Raw genomic sequence first — 22234 nt, forward strand, 5'->3', positions numbered from 1 at the left:
ATAAAATAAAATCATGCCCATTGCATCTGAAAAATGTTTCTTGTAGGTCTTTAATAAAGACTGCATTAATTCCGTGTATTGTTTCCCCTATTAAACTATAACAATTGCAGGGGTCGCAGAACCGGGGGGGGGGGCTGAGCGGGAGGGACCTTAAACCACACCCTCTACGTTTTCCCCTAAACGTAAAAAAAATGACCATCTGAATGTGATTTGTTTTTGCATGGGCAGCCCCCCCCCCCAAACTTTCAAAACTGTTCTGCGGCCCTTGATACAACATACTTCCCATTCTGTCAGCAGGTTATTTTCTATTCTTTACGATATATCAATATATTCAAGATCAGCAATAGATACATAGGCCTGCTGAAAATATGTATCCCACTTAGTCCAGGCTAGGCCCCATAGAAAGTGAACCAAACCAAGGAGCTCCTTAACCAAACCTTGTTTTTCATAGTACAATAATTTGTATGGTTTCTCAGGGGTGCAGATTCCGAATCTGAATGATGCCACTAGTGTAACCTTGAGCATTTTCCGCAAATTGACAAAAAAGTTATATGGCCGCCAAAATATGGAAATTAGGCCTACCCATGAAAATCATAAAATTACTCACACATTTTCTATAAAAACGCGTGTTGCAGGAGTGAAATACTCTCTGAAAAAATGATTTTTTTTTTCTTCAAAATAATTATTTTCTTTATATTCATAAAAATGGTCGCCATAGACCCCCGTACACTCTATTATGTAGGATATTAAGGGGGGGGGGAATAGTTTTAAGACAAGAGCACTATTAGTGCATGAGATTGTGTTCTATGACTGGGCTCCTGTCTGAAAACATGATTATTAACAAAAATGTTTCATTTTTTCAAAAATATTTTTAAATTTGTTTTTCACTCCTGCAACACAATTACATTAATTTTGTAGCCAATGTGCAGGCAATTCTCTAATTTTCATGCTGGGTAATTTGAATATTTTGACAGCCATACTGGATTTCGCCAATATGCGGAAAATGACATCATTCAGATTTGGAATCACCACCCTCGAATTGACAAGAAACCATAAAAATATTGCAAGGTCATGCCTCCTCTAGCCTGGATTAACTCAACAAATTTCGTTCTTAATCGTATAAATTAATTCCTTCAAATCTCTTTTGTCGTTTGATGATTATTGAAAGAAAGATTTTAAAAGCATATATCATTCCTTTTTATCGTGATTTAAAACATATGATAACAGTTTATTGCTGAGATTTTCAACGTGCGATCCGATAGGATGGAGTGCGTGTTTTTCAAACTGCGCATTTGTCATGTCCCAGGCGTCCATGAACCCGATATTTTCATATGCGAAAACTTTGTTTCGCATCCTTCTATCCAGATCCCTCGCTGTCCAGTCACTGTTTCTAAGGAGGTGATCCAATCGGCCATGTTCTCTCGTATTTGCACTTTTCCAGATGACCAAAGTTCTAGGACTACGAACATGAAGGCGTCTTATAGACGTTAACATAGACTCTACACGAGCTTCGTAGTATAGGGGAGGGTGAGGAGTAAAGTGCGCCCACAACGTCAAAACAAAAATAGTGTTCTCCCCTCCTTTAATACGATCGATGATATTTGCTATGTACTCAAAATTTGAAATATTTCCCCATGCGCCTCTCCCATTTGGAAGTCCATGAAACTGGAAGTGGAATGTTATGTTGTTTTTACTGTCTTTGACGATTGTCGGTCCGTAGTACCACAACGGGAGCAACTTGGAACCTGTTTCCAATTCGAATAATTCTACATAAAATTCAAATAGCTGTCGGATGGTAGAATCCCCTAACAAGTGCACCGTTTTATTTCTTAAGAGCGAGATTGCTCGCGATTTATTAAATGTATGCATGCCACAATCTGCCGAGAGCCAATTCTTTCCCCAGTAAAAGCCAGCAACTTGTGGTGTTCCGAATTGAATCTTCGGTGTGCAAGCTGGAAGATGGTTTACTGCCCCACTGTGTACGACAGACTCTTTACCTATCACCGTGGAAAAAACGTCATAAAAAATTATAAACCGTAAATGATTACAATTATTTGAAAGTTATGTCAATCTATATTTCAATATCGATTTTAGACTAATTCCATTTCCATTATTTCGACACTTATATGGATTTCGAAATCTGATTTGGAACAATAGTAATATGGCAAATTCAGAACACAAAACAAGACAGGAGATGGATGTGCTGGGATATGAAATACAGTTTCTTCGAAACCATTGTTTTGTATATTTCATTTACATAGCACGGCAGGAATTTTATGCCTAATTTCTTAAACGAGTAGCCTGCTTGCCCAAAAGTTTGGTGCATTTCCAGACTCCATTAATATTTGTGGAACCTGGACAAATTGAAACAGCAGCCTACCCTGCGATTTCCATTCGACTGGCACAATACTATTGAATACATCGAAAGGAAACTGCTTTTCACACTGCATTTCCTTAACCCCATACTATCCTTAACCCCGGACTATCCTTAACCCCATACTATCTTTTTTTCGATTCACACTGTCTTTCTTAACCCCGTACTATTGCTTAGCCGGGGTTAACGTCTTAACCCCGGGCAATCACAGAGCTCATAAATATTGATGATTTTACCATACAGAGTGCGATTAACGTGCAATTTCGACTTCTGTGACTAATGCTTAGCCCCGCTTTTGCTTAGCCCTGTTTCGTTTCACACTGCATCTCTTAGCACCGCAATAGCCGGCTAACCCTGCTTTTTTGCAGGGCCAGATATATGCTTTTCACACTGCATTTCCTTAACCCCATACTATCCTTAACCCCGGACTATCCTTAACCCCATACTATCTTTTTTTCGATTCACACTGTCTTTCTTAACCCCGTACTATTGCTTAGCCGGGGTTAACGTCTTAACCCCGGGCAATCACAGAGCTCATAAATATTGATGATTTTACCATACAGAGTGCGATTAACGTGCAATTTCGACTTCTGTGATTGGCTAATGCTTAGCCCCGCTTTTGCTTAGCCCTGTTTCGTTTCACACTGCATCTCTTAGCACCGCAATAGCCGGCTAACCCTGCTTTTTTGCAGGGCCAGATATATGCTTTTCACACTGCATTTCCTTAACCCCATACTATCCTTATCCCCGGACTATCCTTAACCCCATACTATCTTTTTTTCGATTCACACTGTCTTTCTTAACCCCGTACTATTTGCTTAGCCGGGGTTAACGCCTTAACCCCGGGCAATCACAGAGCTCATAAATATTGATGATTTTACCATACAGAGTGCGATTAACGTGCAATGTCGACTTCTGTGATTGGCTAATGCTTAGCCCCGCTTTTGCTTAGCCCTGTTTCGTTTCACACTGCATCTCTTAGCACCGCAATAGCCGGCTAACCCTGCTTTTTTGCAGGGCCAGATATATGCTTTTCACACTGCATTTCCTTAACCCCATACTATCCTTATCCCCGGACTATCCTTAACCCCATACTATCTTTTTTTCGATTCACACTGTCTTTCTTAACCCCGTACTATTTGCTTAGCCGGGGTTAACGCCTTAACCCCGGGCAATCACAGAGCTCATAAATATTGATGATTTTACCATACAGAGTGCGATTAACGTGCAATTTCGACTTCTGTGATTGGCTAATGCTTAGCCCTGTTTCGTTTCACACTGCATCTCTTAGCACCGCAATTGCCGGCTAACCCTGCTTTTTTGCAGGGCCAGATATATGCTTTTCACACTGCATTTCCTTAACCCCATACTATCCTTAACCCCGGACTATCCTTAACCCCATACTATCTTTTTTTCGATTCACACTGTCTTTCTTAACCCCGTACTATTTGCTTAGCCGGGGTTAACGCCTTAACCCCGGGCAATCACACAGCTCATTAATATTGATGATTTTACCATACAAAGCGCGATTAACGTGCAATTTCGACTTCTGTGATTGGCTAATGCTTAGCCCCACTTTCCTTAGCCCGGTTTCGATTCACACTGCATCTCTTAGCACCGCAATATGCCGGCTAACCCTGCTTTTTTGCAGGGCCAGATAGTACCGTACTATTTACCGTGCTAGCCCACTTTGCTAAAACGTAGTGTGAAAACGAAGTGTGCTAAGCTTAACCCCGGGAAATTTGTGGGGCTAAGACCCCCCTTAGCCCCACCAATTTAGGACAAAAAGTGCAGTGTGAAAAGCATAATAGTACCGTACTATTTACCGTGCTAGCCCACTTTGCTAAAAGTAACGTAGTGTGAAAACGAAGTGGGCTAAGCTTAACCCCGGGAAATTGGTGGGGCTAAGACCCCCCCCCCCCCCTTAGCCCCACCAATTTAGGACAAAAAGTGCAGTGTGAAAAGCATATTCTGGCAAAAAGGGTTGATATCAATATGAGATAAAAATGATTTAAACAAATTTTGCTTATGACTATACATGTAGGCTCGGTCATTATTTAAAAAAATAATAATATCATGCTACAACCTTGGTATCTTCCGTCGAAAAGATGGTGAGAAAACATGCATAAATACATAACATACTTCGGTTAAATCAACATTTTATATCATTTGTTATTATTAGTAATATCATCATCATCAACTTACCTGGCATATGATGGACTACAATGCTATTTTCAGATCCAGTTATCCTTTGGTCTTTCCTGTGATTGTACAGATAGTATACAAATTTAATACTTTAGGTTATTTTTTTCCCAAGTTTTTTTTTTTAGACTAGCCAAACGTGATTAGGGTATGTTTTTTCTCCAAGCTTCTGGCGACAACTTGTTTAGTGGCCAAACTGTGTAAATAAGGCCCGCGAAAAACTTGTTTAGGGGGTTATTTTGCACACAGAGGTAAAACACGTTTAGGGGGTTTTGGAAATAATTTGGTCACGCATGTGTACAGCAATACATTTGACTGCCCCCGGCCGCTCCGGGCTACACAAACGGCAAGCCATCTCTCACTCAATGTGAAAGACATATGCCCTAAGGCATTGTGCTTTACTTTACCCCGAAACGGGGATCAGATTTCTAATTATTCTTACATTGTAAGGAAATTATACCGAGGTGGTGATGATTATCATATTCTATTTCAAAACCTAAATACATTATAGACCTTCATTTTTATGAAAATATTGTTTTAATGAGAAAAGCTAAAACAATTTTTTGGGCATAGGTTCCCTGTACAGTGCGTGCAATAATAAGAATCTATCTAGACATGCTAGAGGCGTGCTGATTGACTGTTGCTCCATAATATTACAGAGGCGTTCCCGAGCTCTACGACAACAATCATTTCGCTCTTGATGGTTGTAAAAATTGTCTTAAATCGGAGATGTCGCTGTTACCATACTAGCAACCACTAGCGTACCTACGGGGGGGGGGGCAGGGGGGGCACTCTGCCCCCCCTGACGAGTCACAACCCATGCAAAAACGTATCTTTGCCCCCCTGACGGGCCTGAGAAACCTTTTTTGCCCCCCTGACGAACTTTAAGACCTTTAATGCCCCCCTGACGAGCTTGAAGACTTTTTTTTTTTTTTTTTTTTTTGCTTGTCAATTTTTTTCTGGTACGAAATCCTTTATTTGTGATCGAAGACCGGTTTTGCCCCCCCTGTGGAAAATCCTAGGTACGCCACTGCTAGCAACTATAATTTTGCACACGAACCGAGGATCTAATGTCCCCGTTGTGGTTGCGAAAATTCAAAATTTTCTCATGTCATACAACTTGCGTTGCAGGACAGTCTTTTTACGACAGGCCTAACAATCTCCTCCAAAATCAACTAGCATCGTCGAAGTCCGTTTCCGTCGTTGAGCGAAAAGTGAAGATTGTCAGTGCTGACAACCTACATGAAGGATTGCAAGGGTGATCCCAACGAACGTAAATGGCAGCAACACACAGCAAACGGGGGGCAATACAAACAATTACAAGGGGCTATATCCACTGAAGGACGCACACCACTAATGGGATCCAGCTATTTAAGGATTCCCCTTTAGACCCGTATTGGTTAGAAAAATATTCATATAAAATTAACGGTGTATCTGAACAGTTTTTTCATATGGGCATAGACAGGGATTAGTATTGGATCTGTTCAGTCCCATGGGAGAGCAGTAGTTTGTCAATGCTGGATTTTATGGGAACTTAATTAGTTGCCCAAGAAACCACGTGAGCACTGTGACTGTAGTATAGTATGGGTTTGAGACCCTGTAGCGCGAAAAACGCTGAAAACCCCCTTTTCATATTTTTAGCGTTTGAAGGATATTGGATGAACTACCAAATGATAAAGGTTTGGATGGTGTCATTATTAAGACTTATTTTTGACGATTTTAACACATGAGTCTATGAGGAAATACTTAGTGGTGTGTGCCCGAAAAGTAACTTTTTAAATTTGGTTTTGAGACAGATCATTTTTGTTCCTTTTGTAAAAAAAGAAATTGAGTGTTACTAACATTTATTTTTTATTGTCCTGAAACAAAGCGATTATGGGAAGAGATGAGTAAAATATTTTAACTGAATGAACTTGGCACTTACAGTTGGAAAACAATTTTCATGGGAATATCTGGAAATACTACAAGAGTATCTTTAATAAATTGTATTATATTTTTAGTTTTAATATAGTATTTTTAGTTCAAGAAAACAGGGAATATTGCCAACTGTACAGAAAGTGGCACATTTGATTAAAGAATAGATACGGAATATGAAATAGCGTTTAAAAAGGGAAGCTGGGGTGCACTTAAGAAAATGGGAACAAATCATTGCATACCTTTCTGAATAATATGGATTTATTGGTTGCTTCATTTTGTTTCTGTTTTTTGTTAATTTGTTGAATACAGATATATCAGAGCAGGATGTATAGTGTATGGGTGTACGTGTGTAGATGGCTGTGTGAGTTTTGTGACGTGGGAAGGGGGGGGGGGGTTGTGGGCGGTGGTGACTTTTGGAGTGGTCATGTGTTAGTGTTTGGGGAGAGTGATGAAAAGGGGAGGGGATATGGGGGTGAGGTGAGTGTTTTTAGGCAGAATAACCTTCCTCTAATTAACCTTTTAAAATAATCTTTTATTCGTTTTTTTCTCGTACAATTATGTGCGAAAGATATTATTTCTATTCTATTAAGGGAAAAAGTAATCTTTTACAAAGTCTGTTTTATTTGTCGATTCATATAATTTCTCTTTTTTTTGCCTTCACATTTGCTTGAAAGAGAAATTGGGCAGTTAATTTCATTTATAATAATTCTGAAAATTTGTAATCTCATTGATACATTTCTTATTTTGGATACAGTGTCTTGATTTTTATGAAATGTGATTGTAAACTTATTGATTTGAAAGAGGAAGAAAATGTATTATTTAAAACAAAAAATTAAAAAATGTACCCCCACTTAAAATTTTTTTAAGGGTTGCTGCCCTCTACGTTCGTTGGGTGACCTGTTGCAAAACGAGTTGCAATCAAACGTAACTCTAAAAATCATACGCAACTTCATTTTCAACCAACTAAATGCGCACAATTATTATTTTTTTATTAATTTATTTTTCTTTTTTTTTGCTTTTAGTTGCGTTTAACCGTATCGCTTTTTGCTACTTCCCCCCTGGGGAGCGTTTAATCAACATTTTTGTTAGTCTAGATTGGACCTTGGTTAATGGAAACTCTCTTTCCCAAAACTCCCAATTTCTAACCAGTGCCAATGAGGAAGGGAGATGAGGGGATTGGCGCTGGTCATAATTTGCTGTATGGCGGCTGTACGACGAGTCGAAAACAGCCGTTTTATTAATACCACCTATATGTAACTATTATTACAAGAATGTTAAAACGGCTGTTTTCGACTTGCCTTACGCCCGCCGGAGAGCAAATGTGACTGGTACTATATGGAGCCATGATAATTTTCATTATTTTTGGGAAAGGCGGCTTCCGTTCACTGAGGTCCAATAGGCACTACATGTCTGTCCGAAAAGTTGTCAGGTCTGAAAACATTCCTTGATTTTGATCGGCTGAGTATCTTTGTTACCAAGGTAACTGTCGGATAAAACAGGACTTGTCCGATAATACCTCCGACAAGTCCTCCGACATCATGAAACGCTTCCAAGGTCTGAAAACAATTAAAATTACCCACGCCCCAGCCAACACTCCGATTAAGACATGCACGCTCATTATTGATGTAGTCCGAAATCTTACATTAGGCTACATCGCCATGATGTGGTCACAGACAACATACGACAACAAGTTTGAACCTATATATAAAGCTCCAGACATCGAAGAATGATTACCAGGTAAAGGAAAGTCGTTCAATATTCGATGTATCTCTCTTAGACAGTGCAGACCCCGCGCCGTGATGCATTACATAATCGCTGCAGGGAAAATCCTGTGGCTTGACACAAAACCAAGGGGCACCGGTTCTTGTGTCGGTGAAGTTACAACTTTCGGTCTCTACTTTCTTCTAAACAAACAGAATAAAATAAAAACAGAGAAAGAAAGTGAACGATGTTATCATTGTTTGGACGACCACCTTTCTTTAGGTTAGGAAATTACCCTTCTTTAAAGATTAAAAAAAATTGAAATGTCATTGCTGTATCCGGTATTCTTGCTGGTTTGAGGTTATAGATTAAAGCTTAGTTAATGGAGGATTACCTGTTGCAGCCTTTGGACCAAAATAAATATTTTTTTCTCATGATATAGGACAGACAGAAAGCCTTCCAAACCTTTATGGGCGAAAAATATAATACATTCACTCCTGTGGCAGCGAACAATGTTACCGAGAGAACTTATATACATAGTGTGAGTGAGAAATTATACATAATGTCATACAATAACTCTGGAGAACGTTGATTTACACTACGCCCCCCTCAGTGCACGGCTGACCGTGACCCGGAGGAGACAAAGCATTGGAGGGGCACAGCATTGTTCACAAAGAATACAGTGCCCCTCCAATCATTTGTCTCCTTCGGGTCACGGTCCACCACTGGTCACCCTATTCTCTAACTCTAGACCATACGCCATATCCCGGGGCCAATAAAGTTAGGCTTGCTATGATTCGAAACAATTTAGTTTTTTACCTTTGCTGTAGTCTTTTGGAGCACTTTGAGGTCCATGTTACAGTATGTTTCCTTAGACTTCTTCGATTCTTTGGAATAAAATCGACCTTGGTATTTTATCCTGATAACTTCTTCTTTCTGAAATCTCCGAAGTACATAATTGGCCTCACTTGTATGAACTAAGGTAACCTGAATGTTAACCAAACCTGCCCACTTCAAGGTAAAGAGGGCGCTGTACGTCCCGTTACCATGGTCAACAACTTCGCCGTCTGACATCGAGCTTGCCTGGAAAGTTGAATTTTTTGTATATATTTTGGCGCGGAAATAGTCTCCCCCGTAAGTCTTGCTCTCGTTTATCCCATTCCGGGCTTGAATGATCAGCCGAAGTTCATCGCAGACGAAATACTTAAAAGCATTGTTCCGATTTGTTTTGGTGATGTGAAATGATGTGAAATTCGGATGAGTCATGTCGAGCAAACTTTTCCAAGATATTTGACTTGGAATGTGGTCCTTGTAGGTATAGTGTCTGTGTTTTTGCCTTGCCGAAAGACTAGGGCAAAAGGGATTTCGAGAATTATTCAGCGAATCTTTTTGCAATACCTTGGGTCCTGCTTTGTCCTAGAAAACGAATAAATCACAGTTTGTATTTTTATAAGTACCCCTTAAAGAGGAAGTTAAATATAATTCAAATCAGATGCGAAAAGAGATACCCCCTTTAATCAATATCAATTCTTTTTTCAAAATCTTCATGGGGTTCATTTTTTCCTAAGAGTGTGCTTTTTCGTTATTCGATATTAAAAATTATACATTCATGGATAAAATATTCCAATAAAGAAACCTTTGGAACAAGATAGCTTGTGCGAAAACAAAAAAAATCAAAGAAACAGATCAACAAAAATTTGAGAAATAATGAATAAATGATAAGAAAGTTATGAGCATTTGAAGTTTAGATCATTATTGTAATGTATATCCCCCCATTGGAAATGCGACAAAGATGTGTGACGTCACATGTGAACAACTTTCCTATTACTTTTTGTATATATTTTACTTAAGCTGCCTCTTTTCTCACATCTTTCAGTATATCATATATTCTTTCTATAGGAGGGCATGTAATATATATTTTCAAAGAATACATTACGGATTAAAAACTTGTATGACCATATGAAAGGGCAAAAAAAGACATTTGGGGGGTATTTTGTAGTCCATCAAAGGGAAAGTAGTTCACTTGTGACTCACACATCTTTGCCGCATTGCCAATGGCAGGATCTCCGTATAGCAGTGATTGCAATAACTGTCTCATTATTTGTCTGATTTTTCTCTTTGATCTTATTCTTTGATTTTTCTGTCCCAAGGGTTTCATTCCCCTTTAACTTAATTTAATTTCAATTAATACCACTTACGATAGGACAAATCGGGGACAAATCCCTTTTATACTTACCTGAAATTCTCTTAATGGTTGAATTTTGTTGAAGTGAAACATACGGGTGTAGTGGTTGCCCGTCTTTGGCAAATGTATTATTGTTAAGGCAGGAAGAAATGAACACAGAAGTGGGAGTAAGAAATACTTTAGCGCCCTCTTCGACATCATAATGGACGTTAGATGTTTGCCAACATGAATGTCTGCAGAGTATACAGTAAAACAGATTGGGGGAAATATGGTGAGTACATGTATGTAATCATGCGCGACCTTTGGAATCCCAAATTGAGTAAATGTTTATTGAGAGGGTAGGTCCTACCCGTCATGCCCACAGTGGCGTAACAGGCGGGGGGCAGGGGGGGGGGCAAGTTGCCCCCCTGAGGGATTTCACCGGGAAAATAAAAGAAAAACGGGAAAAAGAAAAAAAGGAGGGAGAAAGAAAGGAAAAGGGGAAGGAAAGGGGAAAAGGAAAGGAGGAAAGGGAAAGAGAAAAGTGAAAAGAAAACGAAGAAAAAACTTTTTTAATGGGAAAGGAAGGAAAGCGGGAAAATGTACGGAAGAAGAACTAGGCCTATGTAATGCAATAGCACGGTGGGAAATAAATTTAAAAATGGCAAAATGGCAAACAATAGTGGGAAACGAAGGTAGAATGTAATTATTCAAAAGCTAAATTGGAAAACAAAGAAAAGGGACAAGGAAATAAAAACAATAACACGACCGGGCTGCCGATGATTGGAATTAACGAGCGGGAAGAAAGATGGACTGCATACAACATTGTGCTATAAGCTTGCTAAATTTTATGCAAATAAGCTACCGGGGCTTTGCCCCAGACCCCACGCAGTAGGGGGCTCTTCATCTATAACCTTCAAATGGCTCTATAACGCCCCCGTTCAACCACTGGCATATACCGGAGGAGGGGGGGGGGGTCGTGGTTCCACACCCAAGAGGAAATTAAAAAAAATTATAGGAGACAACGTATAATGAAATGAATGGAAACAATGAAATGTGTTATTTGCTGAATATAATGGAAAAATCTATCACATAATTAGAATTTAATTTCAGTAGGCAATTTTTTTCCAGCTCGCTTTGCACGCTGGCGACTTTTTACAAAATTTTCCCACATTGCTATGTTTTGCCCCCTCAAAATATTTGGTTCATTATGCAACTGGGTTTAATAAATGTGTTGTGTAGAAGCTATATTCTGTATATGCCCGCGATTTGATTAAAATTGCAGAAATCTGCGAGGTTTAAATGGCTTTGATATCAAGAAGTTCCGGGGGCTCCGCCCCGGACCCCAAACGCGTATGGAAGGGTTGAGCCATGGCCCCAAAAAGTTATACAGACAAGAACAACAAAAAAAAGGAGGAAAGAAAAGCAAAGGAAAATTGAAGGATATGATATTAATTACTGAAAATAATGTCAAACAATAGCTCAAAGTTAGATTCTCATGAAAAGTTGATTTTTTTCTCGCTCGCTTCGCTCGCTCGGGACTTATATATAAAGCAGCTTTTTAGCACATGTGCTATACTGCGCCCCTCGTTGTTTTTTTGTTTTGTTTTGTTTTTTTACTCTTCACGCTACTGCCGCAAAGAATCCTGTTCACAGTGGCGTACAGACCACCGTGACAAAAAAGGAATCTAAAGAGAGAAGAATGAAATATATAATTCTCTGGATATCATGTCAAAATCTATCACAAAATTTGATTTTTGTATTAAAAAGGTGAAAATTTTTGCTCGCTCGCTTCGGTCGCTCGCAACTTTTTAAAAAGATATATTCTGGCCTTCTCAAAATAGTCGCCTCATTACACCATTACGCCTGTTCATACCATGATATGACCGGGAAATTTTTGGCTCTTGACCCCCCCCCCCCCCCCTGGCCACCGACCCCTGTTACGCCGCTGCATGCCCATAGTGGTTATGAAGGGGCAATACCACACTGATGATAAATTGGTTTTAATAAAAATAAGACTGGTGAAGGTTTTATGAAAATCCGTCAAAGGATATCTGAGTTAGAAATGTTACATCGGATTTTGTGACGTCACAGACGAGCAGCTCCCCCATGGGTCCTGAGACATAGATTAAACAAAAAAAGTTATCCCCCAAAATCGAAAGTAATATTATTTGTGCTGGGATATATCATTCGGCACATTATTTAATGTCGTGTTCTACAGCTTGTCCCACAGCAATGTTAATGACACTTTAAATGAGTACAATGTAAAAATTACCAAATCATATAACTATAATCGCAAACTAGCATTTACTTTATATAACTGGCATAAATTTCATGCGATATAGTCAATTGAACACATAGATATGAGCTTTCTTTCAGCACTCGTCAAAAAACCTCTCAATCCAAGTTTCGTTATTACATTGAATAATGTAAATCACTCTTATTTAATTCAATTTTTGAGAGTTTCAAACACTTTGGGCCCACAACTTGGGGGCCCGTGCTTAAATTTAGATTCAGATGAAGGTTTAAGAAAATTGGCATGATATATTTTATAAACAAAAACTTGTACTGTTTTAATAATTACAAGGAAATGAATTAAAACATTTTTATTCCATGATCTCATCTTAAAAGTTATGTACTTTTTTCGTCTAGATTGTTATTATTTACTTTAAAGCATTTATATACTGTACATATTGAAAGATTTTTTTTTCTGTACTACATTATGGACTAGATGATCTGCCTACATTCTATGCACATTTAGCCACGTGGAGGAGAGCTCGACGGATTTTTTTTTCCTGGGTACACAAAAATTTAGAGGTTTCTTGATGTTTTATGAATAATGCTAGGGAGAATCCAGACGGGGGGGGGGTAAGGGGCCCGCCCCCCCCCCCCTATTGGTGGAGCAAAAAAGAAAAAGAGGGAAAGGAGGAAAATATAAAAAAACAGAAGGGAAAAGAGAGGAGAAAAAAAGAAGAGGAAAAAATAAGATAATGTGAGGGGAAGACTTGGAAAATTGAAAAAAAAATATCTTTCATGTCACAATATGAAATTTTTGCTAGCGCTTCATGCTCACATTGCATGCTCGATGAGACACACCTTGTATAGTTTGCTCAATAGGATGATATGGAGTTTAAAATAAAGTTTTGAAGTCAATATTCCAAACAATTTTCAGCTCGGACGGCGAGCTTTCATTATTATTATTTTTTTATTTACAAATTGATTTTAAAAAAGTGCTCTGTAAAATGTCCATTTTATTGTCTGAGTATAATCATTTTAGCTCGCGTTGCGCGCTAGCACTATTTGATTTGCCAATTACCTATTCTCCTTATGACTGTATTCCATAAAGTTCTCAAAATAGCCTTTTTCAGGTTTGATTGTCAAAACCAGCAAGCGCTGAGCGCTCGCATTTTGATTGATAATGTATACACTACTCAAAATCCTATTTTCATGAAAGTTTATAAACAAAATTTCGACTCGCGATTTGCGCTCGCATTAATTGTTAAAAATATATTAAACAATGCATCCTATTCATAATTACTAAGATGCTTAAAATGTCTAGTTTTGAGGTTAATTAATGTCAAAAAATTTCGCGCTCTCATTAGGCTTATTAGATCTTTGAATTAGATAATAACATTTTTGTGAATTCATAGATAAATTGTCCCTTTTTCAGAAAGAAATATCGGAATATCAAAATCTATTTCAGCTCGTGCTTCCCGCTCGCATTTTTGATTTTTAGGAATTAAAAAATGAAATTTGAAATGACCAGATTCTAGTTCTCAATCTAAAACAGTTTCAGATCAGAATATCCAAAATTTTCTGCTCGCGCTTCGCCCTCGCATTATTAATGTGGGTAGAGCGATACCCAATTACCCATCCTTTTAAATATTTATAAAACATAAATAGAGTGTCCCGTTTTAGGTCTAAATCTCAATTTTCCACTCGCGCTACGCGCTAGCATTGTTTAGTTATATACCTACCCTCTTCAGGATTACCAAAAGTGCTTAGAATGTCCATTCTTTAGGTCGAATGTTAAAAAAATTTCAGCTCGCGCTTCGCGCTCGCATTATTTAATTGATAATAAATATATCGTCCTCATGGCTAACTGCAAACATAACAGGTTCCTTTTCGATCAGGCCAGAACGCATATTAAAAATTTCTGCTCGCAGTTATCATATAATTACATACGCATCTAATATTGTTCAGGATCACAAACATTGCCCAGAATGTGCATTTTTCAGGACAATTAAAATACATGAAATTTCAAAAAAAAATAGCTCGAAATTCGCTCGCACTATTTAAATAGAGCTCATGATATTGTCATATATTCATGTTGTTTCATAATAATATAGCTAATAAGTGACTGTTAGGAATACCCCTTAAAAGAAAGAAACAAAAATCAACTTTTAGCGTCCGATCGGGGGAAATGTGGGTGATTTTTTTCGCCCCCCCCCCCTATTTGCGAAAGCTGGATCCACCCCGGACAAGGTCAATGATACAGAGATTAATAATGTGTGTTTTTTTTTTTTAGATAAAAGGTTAATAAAAGTTCATAAATCTGTAGTAATATAGTTCTTATTAGAGATTAATCATTGTGAATAAGAATAATACTACATATGTAAATAAGAACTTTAAACCTTGTAATTGAATAAAAAAATAAGTTCTTTGTGTATTGTACACTTTTTAACTGGATCCAAGTTTCTGAAAATCCATAAATAGACAAATTCAGTTAAAATATAAAGTCAGATGTTACATCAATTTTTTTTTGAGAGAATTCGAGAATTGAAATGATTAATACTAATTTCTTTCTTTACATTCATGAGTCTTTGATGGAAAATCATCATCTAAGTAATATTTACAATCTTAAACATCAAGACTGTGATTTAAATGATCAGAATACATGTACTCAATATTTTGAAGATTATTCAAAAGTTTTTGTTGGTGAAGATCGATATTCTTCTCGAATAAATGTTCAAAAGACACGTCATAAATATTACGAAAAGAAAATATGTTATGAGAACAAGATGAAAAAGGATATCACAGCTCACTTAATACATCAGTACATTCTTCAGCACAGTTTATTATGTATTTCAAGTGAACAAATTTGGCAAGAAATTTTGGCAAGTTTCATTTAACAAAGAAAATACGTAGGAACGTCAAGTGCCGAAAGCTTGGAACCTCGTGTAACTCTGCGTCATTTGTAACCATTTATTGCTTTCACATACATATTTATATAGAGAGTGAGAGAGAGAGATGCATGCTCAAGAGTTAGTGAACCCTACCAAGAAATGAAAATAGGCAACATGTTCTAATTCTGCCATGTTATAGATATTTAATTGTGAAATAATAATAACAACAATAAATAATTCAATATTTATTATTATCATTATTATTGGTGTTGTTATTATCATTATCATTGAGGTTTCTCAACTTTTATTGACTCTGGGGGATTTTCCCACAATCATTGAAACGACATTTACAATTTGTTAACAGGGACACAGTTTCTAAACAATATTCATAAAGCCGCAATCAACAAGATTTTAAGGGGAAACCGGGTCACGTGACCTCCCAAAAGGAAGAGATCCAACGGGATCCCAGGACAGGTATTTCATGGGATGCGGATTCCACTCTTTATACATTTATCATCTATTCAATACAAGATTATCTCATGTGTGTGAAATAAAATTGGGGGAGCTTCAAGACCTGAACGTAAATTCTTGGAAGGGGAACCTGCCAGAAGACATCCAGCCGGACTTGCAAACCAGGAGACTTTGGAAAATTGGGTTCCTCTCTCCCGATTTTCTTGACATAATTAGTTTACAGTGCCTCCCCTTAGCGTTGAAATTTGACCGATATAAGAAAAAAGACTCAGTAATCAGGCCAAACACCAAAATCAATCCCAGCCAACCAACCAAAACAAGCCCAAACAACCATATCAAGCCCAACCAACCAACCATAACAAGCCCATCCAACCAACCAATGCAAGCCCATCCAGCCAACCAAAACAAGCCCAACCAACCATATCAAGCCCAACCAATCATAACAAGCCCATCTAGTCAACAAGAAAAAGACAAGCCAATTAACCATATCAAGCCCGTCTTACCAGCCAATGCAAGTCAATCCAACCAACTAACCAAACAAGTTTAACCCTAACTAGGACGGGCTTAATATTTTAGCTGTTCTGTGGCCGGGGGGGGGGTAGATTCACCCCCCCCCCCTGAGATCTCGGCCGCCAATCGCGCGAGCGCTGCAAAAATTTGCACGCTGGTAGTGTGCGATGTAATCTACAAGGCTGTATGGTAAAATTTTCAAAAATAATGAGATTTTATTTTATATGAATTAATTATGCTAATGTATGCATAAATCATACTTTTTGCTCTAATTCACTAAATAAAGCTCCTAGAATGCTAATTTTTAATAAAAATATTCTTTGTAGCATTCTTAGCCATGGCAATTGAAAAACTGCGGTTTGGAAATCAATTTCTTATGTATTTTATTGTTTTATGAATTTCTTATGTATTTCTTTGTTTCTCAACTTTTTATTCTTTGTTTTTTTCACCAGATTTATTGCACAACCTTTTTGAAGCATAATTATGCTAAAATCAATTGCTTTCAGCTGTTAAAAGTAAAAATAATCATATCTTTATGAATAAGATGAGAAAACTCAATTTACATGTACATTGACTTTGTACACAAAATCACGTTTTGGAACAATTTTTGGTCTGACATGCACTTACAAAATGTTGCGTAATTTCGGAACCGCGTACCCGGGCGTCGTAAATTTGGTCTCAAAAGATGCGCGAGACTTAAAAGTATTAACTCTGCGAGTGGCGCGGTCAAAATATTTCGTGCGGCGTAATGATCACAGAAAATGTTGAAGGGGGTTGATTCAACCCCCCCCCCGGCCATTTTAGGGTTAAGTTCATCATGAACATCATTACCAAACACAAACATAAATCAAATATACATAAATAAACAATGCCAATACATATCAATTGTAATTACAAGTCATCTACAGAGAAAATGTAAAAAATTGTACAATAGTATTAACAACAGCTTGGTTGGAAATGAAGGGATCCTCAAAAAGAACTACTTGTAGAGCGTGGATCCCTATGATCATAACCAAACAACCAATCATAACAAGCCCATCCATCCAACCAATGCAAGCCCATCCAACCAAAAACAAGTTCATTTTCAACTTCGGTCATGTACATCATAACCAAAAACAATTGAAATATGCTTCATATGCGCATATGCCAATACATATGCCAATACATATCAATTGTAATTACAAGTCAACTACAGACTAAAATTAAAAATTTGTACATAAGTATTAATAACTTGGTTGGAAATAAGGGGATCCACTAAAAGAACTACTTGTAATTACAACTTGGAGAAGTTTGAATTCTCACAAGGCCTCTGTGCTTTCTTCTCAAGTTCTCTTTCATTCAATTATACTATTTAATCAGGGCAATGTTTTGTTTATTTATAGTATGTTTTACTCTGTATCATTTTATGCATTTCTAATTTCTTTGCATTGTACATATGTTTTTTTAAACATATTTGAATTTGAATGAATAAAGAATTTAATTTAATTTAATTGAAATTGAGAGCGCGGACCACTATGATCATAATAACAACCAACCGATCATAACAAGCTATCTATCCAACCAATGCAAGCCCATCCAACCAAACAAAAGCAACTTCATTTTGAACTTCCGTCATGTACATCATAAACAATTACAAATGAAATATGCATCAAATGCATAAACACAAATACATATCAATTCTAATTACAGATCAACTACAGACAAATTATGAAAATTTGTACAATCGTATTAACAAGAACGTGTTTGGAAATGAGGGGATCGACTAAAAGCCCTGCTTGTAGAGCATAGATCCCTATGATAATACCTAACCAGCCAATCAAGCCCGTCCAGTCAACTAATACAAGCCTATGCAATCAATTCTATCCAAACACATGCCCAGCCAACCAACCAAAACGAGTCCATCAACAGTATGGTTACACTTCGTAATTCCGAAGATTCGTCTTTCCGAAGGTTCGTTAGTCCGAAAACGAAATAAGGAACGTTGTTTCGAAGGTTCGTTAATCCGAAAACGAAAGAAGGTTCGTTGTTCCGAAGGTTCGATAATCCGAAAACGAAATAAGGTTCGTTCTTCCGAAGGTTCGCTAATCCGAAAACGAAATAAAGTTCGTTGTTCCGAAGGTTCGTTAATCCGAAAAATGAAATAATCGGTGGCGAAGCGCCGAGAAAACCGGAAGGGTAAGCGTGGTGGAGGGGGAGAGAAACACCGTTGCTGTTCAATTGTTATGAGGATATGGGGAGGCAAGTAAAAGAGAGGCGGCGGAGCAAAGTAGAGTAAAGATGAGCAAAGCCTTTTTGAAGTGATTTCTGATTATGGTAAGATATATATTTAGGGTTTTTGCGAGAGAGTGTTACGAGCGAGAGGTTTGGAAAAAGTTTTCAAAACGAACCTTCGGAACAACCTGTCGTTAAAATTTTCCTATTATCACATTTAGATTGATTATCACGATTGCCTTTGACAGATTATCTGAGTATTCACAGCAGAATTATTAACAACCATAAATTATCCTAATCTTTTTTTCTTACCATGTGTACTTCATTTTTAGAGGCATAAACAATACCCTCTGACCCTGACAATATTATAACCAACCACTAACAACCATCATAAAATGGGCGGGAGGGAGGGAAAATTTACGTCTTGCATCCCCCAGTGCTGAGTTGATTATATCGAAAGTTTAAAACGCCTTGGCCTTGAGGTTTTCAGGCCTTGGCCTTCGCCTTGGGTATTGAAGCCTTGGCCTTGGGTATTGAAGCTTTGGCCTCGGGTATTAAAGCCTTGGCCTTGGAGGGTTGAGCCTTGACTACAACACTGCCGTATTCACCGCAAGAAATAATGATTCAAAATAAAGACAGCCGAAGAGATATAGATGCAATTGGTCATTGAATTTACATTTTTTCAGCTTGTGATTTTTAAATTAAACGACATTGCGATGCATTTCCTTTTGCAAATAGATACTAAAAGATATATTATGTTAAATTCAAAGAGTGCGGGTGCATGTGTGTCTGTTTGAGCATTGATAGATGTGCATCGATCAGATGTGTTTAATACATCTTGGACCGACATTATTTTAACGTCACCATCCGAAAGACGTGACCATACAGGGCTCGAACCTCGAATCTCTGCATCAATTTGTAACTCCCCACCATAGCTTGGATGGTTTATTACCAATTTGTCCAATTGCCAACTCGTCTACTATCATTTGGTCTACCATCAGTTCGTCCACTCACCACGCAGTCTACTTTCATTTAGTCTAATGCCATTCCGTCTAATGACCAGTTGGTCCGATAGCCATTTAGTCCATATACCATGTACCATGTGGTCTAAAGTGTTAATTGTGCAAAATGAATGAAAAGAAAATGAAAACTGGCGATTAGACGAAGTGATGATTGGACCAAATGGTTATTGGACCAAATGACTGTTAGAAGAAATGTTGATCGACGGAATGGCATTAGACTAAATGAAATTACACCATGTGGTGAGTGGACGAGTTGGCAGTTGACGAATTGGCAATTTGCCGCTTGGATTACATGTGCACGCCACAACGCCCAGTTGTAACAGGGTCAGGAGCTTCCTTATAGCTGGATACTTGCTTATGACCTGTCCCACTTGTAACCGTCAAATCCCAAATAATATTTGAATTTAGAACCTTATTAATTCATGACTTGTCCTACTAATCGGACCGAAAAATCTCATGTAATATTTAAATTTAGAACCTTTTGAGAACCAAACTTACCTTGACACTGCAGAAAGAAATGTTTCAGTATTCCTCTTCTCAATTTCGTTCCGAAGAATGAAACACGATCATAGATCTGATGACGCATTGGATGATTTCGAGTTCGGTGTTCGGTGTTGGTGTGGTGTTGAGAGCGTAAAAAGGCCGCTGAACCGAGCTCCAACTATAGAGATGTATACTAATAACGCTAGAGGGCGTACTTCGTCAAATCGCTGTGATTACGCCATTACTCGATAGGTCTTCGCAGCCTGCCATGCGCGTACAGTACCTATGGGGCATGTACAGAAACGGAACAAAATGATGACATATTATCGCGAAAGCAAATGCAAAAGTTAAATAGTATTGAATGTACAGAATTACAGTTTGATTTAACAAAAAATCTAACGAAACTGAGAACAAAAATGCCCAAATATATATATATGGGAATATCAATATAGCGCATAATATACAGGCCAATGATACATCCATCATAACATAACATTTCGATACACTAATATGACTGTTATTTTCTAAAGATTTGGAAGGGATGAATATTAAAAATAACATGTAGGCCTGGGCATATTGTTCTAGGGAGTCCTGATTAACAAATTTATAACATGTTCAAGTTGACCTCAGAAATTTAGTCAAGAACGGTTACTTGGCCTATACAGGCCATATCACAGTGTCTGATGCATATGAGACACTGGCGGATCTAAGTGGGAGGGGGGCAGAGCCGGCTCGTGCCCCCCCCCCCCCCCAATTTTGAGAGGCACAGTTAAAATTTGTAATGTTAAATGCCGTTAAAACACACTAGTGTACCCCCCTTTGAATTATCTACCCCCGGCTCCCCCTTTTGGAAAATCCTGGATCCGCGCCTGCTTATGAGTCATATAAATATATATATATATATATGCATATGTGTGTGTGTGTTTGTGTGAGTTTGTTTGTTTTGTGTGATATCGAGCGCCTTTGGAAAGTTGATTCATGATACATATAGTAAAGAAAACTTGTATCTCTATTAATAAACAAAAGTTTTGGCCTCATCGCAATAAAAGGGTTAATACACGAGATTTTTGAAATCGCACATAACATGCATAATTTGTGTTACTTTTTGCTTGTTTCTTTCTTTAATAAGTTTTTCAATCTCTCTCTATATATGTTTTAGAACTTAAGATTATATGTTTAAATTGATGTTTATTTTCTGTTATAATGAGATATGTTTAAGTGGACTTCAGGGAATGGTCGTACGCAGCAGGGGGGAAGGGGGAGGCACATTCGCGATCTGCTGTTGTGAAAAACATTTTTTTTTTCCTTAACATTTCATGAAAACTATGAAAAATGTGCAAATGTGAGATGTGCACCAAATTTTCGAGTCTTGCCCCCCCCCCCCGGAAATATTATCTGCGTGTGGTCATGCGAAATGGCATGACTGGAAATCCTACATTTTGAAAAGAGCATTTGACAGGGTCAGACTTTACCCCTTTTTCAACATTTTCTTTTATGGCGCCGGTGAAGTGCAAAAATATGTGCGCCGCTCGGCAGTGCACCCCCCCCCCCCTTTCACCAAAAGCTGGATCCGCCTATGGTTTTGGTTAGTTTTTTTTAAGTATGCAGTTTTACTGCTTTAATGGAATTGTACCCTTAAAGAACATCATGATTTTTTAGGGTTTTCCCTAACCAACCCAGAGAGCTCCGGCCCGCGAAGTGGGAGCAGGCCGGACCTCTCTGGGTTAGGTTTTCCCAAGTCTTCCTTTCTTAAAATATATCTTTTAAAAAAAATCACAATAATAATAAATAAAAGAAATTAAGAAAGGAAGTAAAATACATCCATTTGTTTTTATCTCTTACAAGTTGACGTTAATGATTGAAAGGAAACATTTTTTTTTACAAGGAAGCCCGGATGCTCTTCTCAATTGTTTCTGCAAATCGGATACTGGGGCCAGTATTCTAATATTGGTCAACGGTTGGAGAAAGTCTCCTTCACGGCTGATGATTAGTTTTAGGTGGCTGGAGGAAACGGCCAATGAAAGCACCGTTCAATCTAGTTCATCAGTTACCC

General features: G+C 38.0%; 1 protein-coding gene across 1 annotated transcript; it reads right to left on the reverse strand.

The window, feature by feature from the left end:
• Positions 1-224: 224 nt before the first annotated feature.
• Positions 225-20280, reverse strand: LOC129277441 (NXPE family member 3-like). Its single transcript, XM_064110378.1, has 6 exons — positions 20197-20280; positions 10431-10612; positions 9014-9610; positions 8228-8397; positions 4580-4635; positions 225-1997 (listed from the first exon to the last, which is right to left on the reverse strand). The coding sequence occupies exons 2-6, from the start codon at positions 10578-10580 to the stop codon at positions 1189-1191; spliced, it is 1782 nt and encodes a 593-aa protein (XP_063966448.1). The 5' UTR covers positions 10581-10612; positions 20197-20280; the 3' UTR covers positions 225-1188.
• Between the last annotated feature and the right edge of the window lie 1954 nt (positions 20281-22234).

Source organism: Lytechinus pictus, chromosome 15, assembly GCF_037042905.1.
Source record: "Lytechinus pictus isolate F3 Inbred chromosome 15, Lp3.0, whole genome shotgun sequence".
Lineage (NCBI taxonomy): Eukaryota > Metazoa > Echinodermata > Echinoidea > Temnopleuroida > Toxopneustidae > Lytechinus > Lytechinus pictus.